Source organism: Papio anubis, chromosome 9, assembly GCF_008728515.1.
Source record: "Papio anubis isolate 15944 chromosome 9, Panubis1.0, whole genome shotgun sequence".
Taxonomy (NCBI): domain Eukaryota; kingdom Metazoa; phylum Chordata; class Mammalia; order Primates; family Cercopithecidae; genus Papio; species Papio anubis.
Window position 1 is genome coordinate 30,286,312 of NC_044984.1, and position 11,705 is coordinate 30,298,016.

The following is an 11,705-nucleotide window of genomic DNA, read 5'->3' on the forward strand; positions in this document are numbered from 1 at the left end:
CGCAGCCGCACAGCCCGCACGCGGAATAAATAACAATGTCATTAAATCGCGCCCGAGCGCCCGTTCGGCCAGAGAGAGGCGGGGGGACGCCGCTGGGAGCTGACTTTGTCTGGCGCCCGCACCCCGCCTCCCGCGCGTCCCCGCAGCGTCCCCCGCGCCCCTGAGGGAACCCAGCGCCGCCTGAGGGAACCCAAGCCCTAGCCTTACCCGCCAGCTCGTCAGGCTCCAGCCCGCTGTCCGCGTCGATCCCGCACAGCACGAAGTAGTGCGCGAAGCGGCAGGCGGCCGGGGAGGAGCCCGAGCCCGGGCCGGGCGCCGCGCCGCTCCCGCTCATCCCGGCCGCGCTGCTCTAGTGGCCGCCGCCGCCGCCCGGGAAGGCTTTCTGTGGAGGCTGCCTCCACCGCTCCGGCTGTGGTATCTGCGCCCGCCCTAGGGCGACACTGGCGTGCCCATGGCCGCGCAGCCGCCTCTCGCCGCCGCAGCCTGCCTCCTCGCTCGGCGCGGGGGAAGCGGCCGCGGGCTCGCGCGCGGCGGGTCCGGAGCCCGGCCAGGTGGGGGAGGGGCGCGGGGGGAGTGTCGGCCTGAGAGGTCCGCGCCGCCGCAGCTGCGCTCGCGAGCTGAGGAGCCGCCGCGTCTGGCGCCCGCGGGTCAGCTGAGCGGCGCTCGGGCTGTGGGAGCGCGGGGCAGGCGGGGGCACCGGGGCTCGGCGCGTGCAACGGTGAGGGGTGGGGGGCGCGCACGCGAGGGGCGGAGGCGCGCGCTTCTACCGTGCGCGCGCGCCCGCGGGCTCGAAGGCCGAGCCTGGCGTGGGGCCGCATTCATGCCCACCTGCCCCGGCTGCGGCATCGAGGGCGACCCTGCACACACCCCTCCTCGCCCTGGCCAGCCGATAAGAGGGCTAGTCTCAGTGTGGGGGGTCTGTCTTCTAAGGGGGATGTCACCCATCCTAATTTTTTTTAATGCAGCTTTGGGGAAGGTGAACAGCCACTCTGAGATCATTTCGCATAACGGTCTGAACCATCTTCTTTTAAACTGTGACCTGTGTGGGGGGTGTCTGTCTCACTTTAAGTCCCTCCCTTCCGATTTACAGGCCATCCTTCCTCAGTGACTTAGTGATAAGTCAACGGTGAGGGGGAAAAAACACAACTCAATACCCACAAAGCGTTGAGACTTCTAGAAGGAGTGCAGTCACCAACCCCCGCCTTCTGTCATTTATCCTGACATTTTCCAGGTCAGTGTAAATAGCCAAGGCGCTCCAGTTCCGCAGCCCTGTACCCATGCAATGTTATCGGCTCTCCCGGCAGGTAGCAATCGGAGGCTAAAGCAACAGGAATTAGACCCTGAACTCTGCTCCTCCCAAGGGCACGGCTTTCTTGCCCTGCTCAGCTCTGTCTTTTGCCTCTTCGGAAAGAGCTCGACAACCACTTCTTTTCCCTTTGAAAGGAAACTCACTGGGCTCAGTGGCTCACGCCTGTAGTCCCAACAGTTTGGGAAGCCCAGGTGGGAAGAATCCCATGAGACCAGGAGTTCAAGACCAGCCTGGGCAATATAGGGAGACTCTGTCTCCACCTAAGTGAAGATAAAATTTATTTATTTAAAAAAATAATGTTTTTAAGAGACGGAGTCTCACTATATTACCCAGGCTGCTCTCAAACTCCTGGGCTCAAGCAAGTCTCCCGCCTTGGCCTCCCAAAGTGCTAGGATTACAGGCATGAGCCACTGTGCCCAGCCATGTAAGTAAAAATAAAACTTAAAAGATAGAAAACTGAATCCAATTCATCTCCACATGGCAACCCCTTCCACACCACTCCCTGCTTTCTTCTTTGGGGATTTGGGGTATCTACCACCAGACACACAAGCAAACCTTCCAGAGAGGTTGCCTGAGAGAACCTCGATTATTTGACTGAATAATATTCTTCCTGGAAGATAAATGTGCATGCATACCATCATTTAATGTAGCTTGTATCTTCACTTTCTTTTTTCAATTTTGAAATGGAAGTGGCTGGCCACGTTGGCTCAGGCCTGTAATCCCAGCACTTTGAGAGACCGAGGCAGGAGGAGCACTTGAGTTCGGGAATTCAAGACCAGCCTGGGCAACATAGTGAGACTCTGTCTCTATAAAAATAAAATGAGGCCGGGTGCAGTGGCTCAAACCTGTAATCCCAGCTCTTTCGGAGGCCAAGGCAAGAGGCTCACTTGAGATCAGGAACTCGAGAGGGGCCTGGCCAAGATGGTGAAGCCCCGTCTCTACTAAAAATACAAAAAATTAGCCAGGTGTGGTGGCGGGCGCCTGTAGTCCCAGCTACTCGGGAGGCTGAAGCAGGAGAATCACTTGAACCTGGTAGGCAGAGGTTGCAGTGAGCAGAGATCACACCACCACACTCCAGCCTGGGCGACAGAGCAAGACTCTGTCCCCCGCGCCTCCCCCCACCCAAAAAAAAGAAAAGAAAATACAAGAAGAATCAAGAAATCAGGGTGAGCCACAGTCTGGGTAATTGACCTTTAGGTCCTATTGCACCCTGTACTTCTTCAAAAACACTTGTAATGACTTTTCTGTGTCTTCTTAGCTGTGCTATAAACTCCACAGAGCAAGAGTTGGACTCTGTGGTTCTTCACTTTTCTGGTATGTAGCAGAACTCTGGTCCTATATAGCCCCTCAATTTATATTTGAGTGATGAAAGAAGGGTGGTTATCTAGGTAATAACAGGTTGTTGATGCTACTAGGAAAATATACAAACTTTAATATCTGTAACATTTTTTAAAAAATAAGCCCTGGGCCAGGCATGGTGGCTCACACCTGTAATTCCAGCACTTTGGGAGGCCGAGGCGGGTGGATCACATGAGGTCGGGAGTTCAAGACCAGACTGGCCAACATGGTAAAACCCTGTTTCTACTAAAAATACAAAAATTAGCCAGGTGTGGTGGTGCATGCCTGTAGTCCCAGCTACTTGGGAGGCTGAGGCAGAAGAATGGCTTGAACCCGAGAGGCGGAGGTTGCAGTGAGCCAAGATCACACCACTGCACTCCAGCCTGGGCAACAGAGCAAGACTCCGTCTCAAAACAAAACAAAACTTAGTCAGAAACTCAGAATTGTTCCTTTCCACAGAAATCTTTAGTAAAAGACAAAAGATGTATACGATCTGAAGAGAAACCAGAGTATGAACCTAATTGTGAACACTTTAATTACTCTTATACAATATTGCTTTTCCTTGCGTAGAAAGTACTGAGATGCATAACATTTCATTAGTAAGGAAGGAAGTGCCAGGCTATCTGTTTCTCCTATCCTTGGTAGTGACTTCTTACAGAATGTTTGTTAGATTCCAAGCTAATCAAACAAACACAGTTAAAAAACTGTTTTACTGTTTGCACTAGCCAAAGCACGTCAGTTTTTTTTTTTTTTTGAGACGGAGTCTCGCTCTGTCCCCCAGGCTGGAGTGCAGTGGTGCAATCTCGGCTCACTGCAAGCTCCCCCTCCCGGGTTCACGCCATTCTCCTGCCTCAGCCTCCCGACCAGCTGGGACTACAGGCACCCGCCACAGCGCCTGGCTAATTTTTTGTATTTTTAGTAGAGACGGGGTTTCACCGTGGTCTCAATCTCTTGACCTTGTGATCCGCCCGCCTCGGCCTCCCAAAGTGCTGGGATTACAGGCGTGAGCCACCGCGCCCGGCCGGCTTTTAAAAAAATTTGAACAGTAACTGATTTATGAGCTTGTAAGCCCCACATTAATATTTTTAAGGTGAAAAAAATTGAATCACCAACAAACAATGTGGGCAATTAAAATATACTAATCTCATAAAAATAGAATTCCTAAAATCTTTCCTAAAGCTTTTAAGAGAATAGTCACACATTACAAAACTAAACACGAATTTGAAAATATCCGTATACTTTTCTAATTGTCACTTCAGGATGACACTGTGTAAGTATATTCTGCATTAAGCTACAATGAAACGAAGTTTAAAGGATACTCAAGAATTAGCTATGTATCATTGTATGCAGATTGTCCTCTAAAATAATGACAGAGAAGTAAATTAGCTCAGTGAACAAAAATCTGAGCAATGATCTGCTGTCTCCAAAGGACTTACTGGTAAAGCCTCAAATGGACTGCATGGCATGCTTGGGATAGCTGAGTCCTGCCATGGTCTGTGAAAGTGGAGGAATGAGAGATTGATAGCACTGCTAAGCTAGTGGCACATGGTGACTGACTACTAGTACAATGTGGTCCAATGAATGTTTTGGGCTCTAAATAGTTACATTAGCAATCAATCCCTTCTTTCTTAGTTTGTTTGTATGTGGCTAGAGTGTGGTGGTGAAGAATGGTGTTGACAAGGATTGTCATAGCATCAAAAGACAAAAATAACCTCTCCTCTCCTTAACACAATTTAAATATTTTGGAGAGTCCACTCTCCCTCACTGTACTTGCTGCTTCTCGATCCCTTACAGCCCTCTGTTTCTGGGAGGTGGGCGGGTCACTCACCCAGGCTGGAGGGCAGTGGCACAATCTTGGCTCACTGCTTCCTCCACCTCCCTGGCTCAAGCGATCCTCCCACCTCAGCCTCCTGAATAGCTGGGACCACCCACAGGCATGTGCCACCACACCCAGCTAGTGTTTTGTATTTTTGGTAGAGACAGGGTTTCACCCTGTTGCCAAGGCTGGTCTCCAACCCTTAGGCTCAAGCGATCCACCTGCCTCAGTCTCCCAAAGTGCTGGGATTACGGGTTTGAGCCACCTTAGAACCCTCTTTACCCCTTGTTGTTGTTAACCACTTTTTACTAGCTAACAATTATAATACATTTTCCTGTTCAAATTACTGGTTTCTATCTCCTGACTGATCCATAAGCCAAATGTCCATCACCAGATGAATGGAGAATTAAATTGGTATCCTCATACAAGGGAACAGCACTTAGTAGTAAAGAGGAATGAACCGCTGATACATGCAACAGGGTGCTTGGCTGTCAAAAATATGCTAAGCAAAAGATGCCAGGCACGGAGGAGTCCATAGTGTATCACTCTACCCATAGGAAATTCTAGACTGGACAGGAAGCAGATCAGTGGTTGCCTAGGGCCAGAGGTGGGATGTGGTGGGAAATTGACTGTAAAAGGGCAGGAGGGAACTTTCTGGAGCAATGGGAAAATGTTGTATCTTGATTGTGGTAGTGCTTTCACAGATGGATGTATTTGTCAAAACCCAATGTGCTCTTACAGCAAATACATTTTGATATATAGAAATTGTACCTCTTAGCTGGGCACGGTGATGCATGCCTCTGGTCCCAGCTACTTAGGAGACTGAGGTGGGAAGATCGCTTGAACCCAGGAGATGAAGGTTTTGATGAGCTGAGTTTGCGCCACTGCCCTTCAGCCTGGGCAACAGAGCAAGACCCTGTCAAACAAACAAACAAACGAATAAATAAATAAATAAATTGTACTCACAAACCTATTTACAAACAAAAAAGAGCCAAAAGATTTATGTCCAGTTTTTATTGCATCCTACTCATTTTCAAAAAATTTTGTAAAGTTTCAAAACTTTACATTTCCTAAAATTCTGCTCATTTTAGTTGATTGACAAGGACTGATCCAAATTCTTACAAAAATTTTATTCGATTTTGGTTTTTTTCAACCAGTATGTTTTGTGGTGGTTTGGTGTGCCGATGTAGGGGACAGCCTCCAGACTCTCACTACCTAGGTTCAAATCTCACTTCTTTTAGTATCTATAAGACAATCTGCTTAATGTTACTCTAGCTTTAATTTCCTTATTTGTCCAGTGTGGATCAATATTAAGTTATTGTGAAGTTTGAAGGAGATAATACATGTAGAGTGCTTATCATGGTCCCTAGCATGTAGAAAGTATTCAATATATGTAAGTCATTGCTTCTGTGTGCCAGGCACTGAGCTAGACATTTTAACATACTCTGTCTCATTATTTTCATTTTTTTTTTTTTTTTTTTTTTTTGAGACAGGGTCTCTCTCTGTTGCTCAGGCTGGAGTGCAGTGGTATGATTTTTTTGTTTTGGAAGGCAGTTTTATAATTTTATTTGATATATTTGATGATCAGCGGTTAGTTCTCATCCACATTGACTGTAGATTTTTGAAAGCTTGTTTGGTGAATCTTCATTCTCATTACGTTTTCTGGACAACTGCATAGGGATGCCGTATGGGACATTCCTTAATCCTTTGGTCAAGACAGCTTTGTTAAGGCTGGTATCAGTGTGCACATCTGCAGTTCCCATGTCCTTGATGGCAAATTTCCAGATCTGAGTGCCCAAGGGGCACACTTCTTGAAGCCAGCTCCATGAATGCACTTGTGAATGTTGATGGTATATTCTCTGGTCACCAGTTCATTGATGGCAGAACTGTAATTCTTCTCGCCACCCTTCTTTGCAGGACGCATTCTGAGGGGCCCAGGTTGGAAAGGAGGAGTGTGAGGGATTGTGGGCGAAGTGCAGTGGTGTGATTATAGCTCACTGCAGCCTCCATCTTCCAGGCTCAAGTGATCCTCTCATCTCAGCCTCCCTAGGAGCTGCAGCTGCAGGCACATGCCACCATGCCCAGCTAATTCTTTCTTTCTTTTCTTTTATTTTTTGACCAAGGTATCACTCTGCCACCTAGGCTGGAGTTCAGTGGCACGATCACAGCTCACTGCAGCCTCCACCTCCTGGGCACAAATGATCCTCCCACCTCTCAGCCCCCTGAGTACAGGAACCACAGGCACAAGCTATCACACTCCGCTAATGTTTGTATTTTTTGTAAAGCTGGGGTTTTACCATGTTGGCCAGGCTGGTCTCCTAGGCTCAAGTGCTATGCCTGCCTCAGCCTCCCAAAGTGCTGGGATTACAGGCGTGAGCCATCCCGCCTGGCCAATTTTTTATTTTTATTTTTAATAGAGATGGGGTCTCCATACATTGCCCAGGCTAGTCTCGAACTTCTAAACTCAAATGATCTTCCTGCCTTGGCCTCCCAAAGTGCTGGGATTACAGGCATGAGCCACCACGCCCAGTCATGAAAATCAGTCCAAGAGGTCTAGCACTTCTTGCGTAGCATTTCAGAATACAACAGGCTGTGGTCACTTTAATCAGATAGAACCAATGGAGATATGCAGACCTAGTTCCAGGCCCACTCAATGAGATGTGATAAATTCTGAGAGGGGTATAGAGGGGTTGGGGGCACTGAGCCTGTGCTGTGTTGACAAGAGAAGTTCAATGTGGCAGTCAAACTTAGCATCCAAAGTGGGCCACAATCTCTAGACAGCATCTACACAGTCAGCAAAAGGGGCCCTAAGATTTAGTTGTTGCAAATGGTGACAGAAAGGAGCATCCAAGGCATCTGGCATTCAGAAATACGGGCAAGCAAGGCGGGGCACAGCAGCTTACACCTGTAATCCCAGCACTTTGGGAGGCCAAGGCAGGTGGATCACCTGAGGCCAGGAGTTCAAGGCCAGCCTGGCCAACATGGGGAAACCCTGTCTCTACTAAAAATACAAAAATTATCCAGGTGTGGTGGCGCACACCTATAATCCCAGCTACTTGGAAGACTGAGGTAGGAGAATCGCTTGAACCCAGGAGGTGGAGGTTGCAGTGAGCCGAGATTGCACCAGTGTGCTCCAGCCTGGGAGACAGAGTGAGACTCTGCCTCCAAAAAACAAAATAAAATAATATAAAATTCCAGGCAAGCAGCTTCAGGAAGTCTATCAAGGAATCATGGGTTCTGTCCAGTTGGAATAAGAAATGAAGGGAATATAGTGGATTGAATTGTGGCCCCAAAAAAGTGTGTCCAAGTCCTAATCCCTATACCTGTGAATGTGATCTTATTCAGAAATAAAATATTTGCAGATGTAATTGAGGATCTCATCCTGAGATCCTTAATGCAGTGCAAGTATAGCTGAGTGGGCCCTAAACCCAATGACTGGCGTCCTTATAAGAAAGGGAGATTTGAGATATTGAGACACACAGATGCGAAGATCATGTGAAGACAGAGACAGAACTTGGAGTGTTGTTGCCACAAGCTAAGGAGTGCCAAGTGTTGCCAGCAGACACCACCAGCTAGAAGAGAGGGTTGGAATGGATTCTCCCTGGGGGCCCCCAGAAGGAATCAGCCCTCCTGACACCTTGGTTTTAGCCTGTGGCATCTAAAACTGTGAGAAAATTAATTTCTGTTATTTAAACCACCAAGGTTGTGGTAATTGGTTGCAGCAGCCCTGGGAAATTAATATAGAGGGTAACCTGCAAGGGCCCAGCCTGAAAAAGGAACTGGAGACCTAGGTAGGCTACCAGAGCAGAACCCAAGATACTATGACTGAGGGCTCCTGGAGAGAGATACTTGCATATAAGGTAGAAACTCAATTCTAATGACCTAAGTACAATGACGAAGTCTAAATACAAAAGACAGGGACAGGACTTGGTAGAAGGTCCAAGCAGAACACATTTGAAGCCGAAAACAGGGCAGGGATAGGCCTGAAAATCAACATCAAGTGTCTTCATCTATGGGAAGGAAAAGCTCTAAAGAGACCAGAAGCTGAAATAGGGTAGTATTGTGTTTTTTGTTGTTGTTTTTTTTTTTTTTAAACAGAGATGAAGTCTCGCTATATTGCCCAGGCTGGTCTCAAACTCTTGGGCTCAAGCAATGCTACCACTTCAGCCTCCCAAAGTGCTGGGATTATAGGCATGAGCCACCACACCCAGCAGGGTTTGGGTTTTAAAAGGTCAATCAACATCTTCATCTTTCTTCCCTAAGATTGGAACCAATTGCGAAATAAGATATAGGATGCCAACAGGTGGAGAACAGGTTCTATTATTAAATGTAGCCTCTGTTAATGCTAAAGCTGGCTGGAGTGTGGTGGCTCACACCTGTAATCCTAGCACTTTGGGAGGCTAAGGTGGGCAGATCACCTGAGGTCAGGAGTTCAAGACCACCCTGGCCAACATGGTGAAACCCCATCTCTACTGAAAATACAAAAATTAGCTGGGCGCAATGGTGAACGCCTGTAATCCCAGCTACTCAGGAGGCTGAGGCAGGAGAATCGCTTGAATCTGGGAGGCGGAGATTGTGGTGAGTGGAGATAGCACCACTGCACTCCAGCCTGGCGTGACAGAGAGGACTCGGTCTGAAAAAAAAAAAAAAATGCTGAAACTGATCCGAAGAAAGAACAGGTCTGTGGCCAAGAAGGTTTACTACATTACTTTCCATCCTTCCAATCTTTTTCTTCCTGCTAACCAAACCCTGGCTCAGGCCACCGAAGGGGATATTTGACTCTGTAGAGCATCTACATTTAGTTCAGTATTGCTGTCCCATGTAAGGCCCAGGTAGAAAGAAAATGGAAGACTCTCCAATGCTTGCTACCTTTAATAAGATTAGCGCCATCCAATGGAGAAATGAAGACCATGACAACTTTGCTAACCTAGCAGGCAGGGGAGGGGTGAAGTGGGGGCCAACAGTGTTACTGTAGTAGAAGTCCCTCTACATGGAAACGTGACACAAGAGGAAAGAAAGTTCCTCCCTAGTAGGTGACTGTTTAATCAGAATCCATCCCCTCCTCCTTCATTGTGTAGCGTTCAGATAGGATTGGGCTTACACCTAGCTCTAGGGTGAGTCTTTGTGAACCTATGCTCCTTGTAAGAGTTACTGACTCAGGGATGAACAATTATCCTAAGCTGTTCTAATTAGGATGAGGTTCAGAACTTTTGATAGTTGGAGAAAGGAACATCTTCTCCCCTTGGGTGTAAATAGGATATACACAGTCCCAAAATTATCAGCAGCCTTACAAGGAAAGCCAGGCCAAGGATGAAGCCAATATATGGAATGGAGCAGAGCCAAGAATATCACTGAAAAGCGATTATATTATAAATCTGGCTCAAATCATACAGGAAGCCTACTCAATATCCGGAATTTGTCAGTTAATGTGAGCCAATGCATTCCTTTTATTGTTTCAGCCAGTTTGAGTTATTTTATTTAACTTTCAACCAAAAGTTTACTCTCAAAATAAGGGGAACGGTCTCTAAGATCCTGTCCAGTTAAAAATATCTTACAAATCTAAAAGGAAAGAAATATATAATTCCATATTCTAGAAAAAGTCCCAGAACTAGCTCTTCTTAAGGATGTGACAGTGATCTGCACTAGAGCTTCAGGCAGCTAAGGTAGGGTCTCCTGGAAATCAGTCCATAAGATGAGGAAGAAATCTTATTTATTTATTTATTTATTTTGAGAAGGAGAGTCTCACTGTGTCACCCAGACCGGAGTGCAGTGGTGCAATCTCAGCTCACTGCAACCTCCGCCTCCTGGGTTAAAGCAATTCTCTGCCTCAGCCTCCCCAGTAGCTGGGATTACAGGCGTCCGCCCCCACACCCAGCTAATTTTCATATTTTTAGTAGAGACGGGGTTTCACCATATTGGCCAGGTTGGTCTTAAACTCCTGACCTCATGATCCACCCGCCTCAGCCTCCCAAAGTGCTAGGATTACAGGCATGAGCCACCACAGCCGGCCCAAGATGAGGAAGAAATCTTAGCAGCCTTCTGCAGAAGGTATTTTCCTGGGTTGGCTGGGTTCCTTCTCATCAAACCGAAATCAAGAGTATGTGAATAGCAATTAAAATGCAGATTTTCTATCAAAATTTAGAATACTCATACCGTCTGATTCATCAATTCTGCATCTCAAAATTTCTCCTACGGAAATATGCAAGTAAAGGATATGTGTACAACAACGTCCCCTGAAACATTGCTCATTATATTTAAAAAGTGGAAACGATCTTATTTCTACTACTAGGAAATAGGAAGTAGCTGGGCGCGGTGGCTCACATCTGTAATCCCAGCACTTTGGGAGGCAGGAGGTTCCTTTGAGCCCAGGAGTTCAAGACCAGTCTGGGCAACATGATGAAACCCTGCCTCTATTAAAAATAAAAAGTAAAAAGTATAAACAATTTTTTAAATAAAAATAAAAAAACAAAAAAGGAAGAGGTTAAATAGATTCTGGCATATCTAATACAATGCATGCTAAGAATGAGGTTATACTGATGGAAAAAATATCTAATATATGGCTGAATATAAAAGGCAAGAATAGTGGTGGCTCACACTTGTAATCCCAGCACTTTGGGAGGCCGAGGTGGGTGGATCACTTGAGTCAGGAGTTCAAGATCAGCCTGGCCAACATGGTGAAACACCGTCTCCACTAAAAATACAAAAAATTAGCCAGGCTTGGTGGTACGCGCCTATAGTCCCACCTACTCGGGAGGCTGAGTCAGGAGAATCACTTGAATCTGTGAGGTGGAGGTTGCAGTGAGCCAAGATCATGAGACTGTACTCCAGCCTGGGCAACACAGCGAGACTCCATCTCAAAAAAAAAAAAAAAAGCAAGAAAAGAAAAATACACAGTTCCTATTTTTGTGTTAAAGTATATACATCTGTATACATGTTTGTGCATGAAAACATGTGAACAGCTTCCATTTTTTATTTTTCATATTTCTATATTGTTAAAAAATTGACAACAGGCATCTGTTGCTTTTTGTAATTCAAAACCTTTGTTAAGTCTGTGTGTGTTTCCGTGAGAACAGATGATCAGCATTGCGAATCATGGCTATTCTTATATAAATCACTCAAATATGTAACTATTATAATGACTAGTGAGACTAAGTTGAATAACTATACATATATGCATATACATACATGGATGCATGAACATTCATTAATTACTCAACAATTCTTATAATGCCTACTATATGC

At 46.5% G+C, this 11,705-nt stretch overlaps 1 protein-coding gene and 1 pseudogene across 4 annotated transcripts in view; both read right to left on the bottom strand.

The window, feature by feature from the left end:
* The window catches only part of DENND5B (DENN domain containing 5B), a 220,707-nt gene extending 220,076 nt beyond the window's left edge, over positions 1 to 631 (bottom strand). For 3 of the 4 annotated variants that reach the window (XR_004176034.1, XM_031650404.1, XM_021922162.2), the window contains exon 1: positions 208 to 631. Coding sequence is in view for 2 of the 4 variants with exons in the window: in XM_031650404.1 (XP_031506264.1) it covers positions 208 to 334 (127 nt within the window). In the remaining 2 variants the exon portion in view is untranslated. The remainder of the gene's footprint in view (positions 1 to 207) is intronic. The other variant, XM_031650408.1, reaches the window with a different exon arrangement.
* A 2,419-nt stretch (positions 632 to 3,050) lies between these two features.
* Positions 3,051 to 3,160, bottom strand: LOC116269111 (annotated as a pseudogene).
* Positions 3,161 to 11,705: the final 8,545 nt, after the last annotated feature.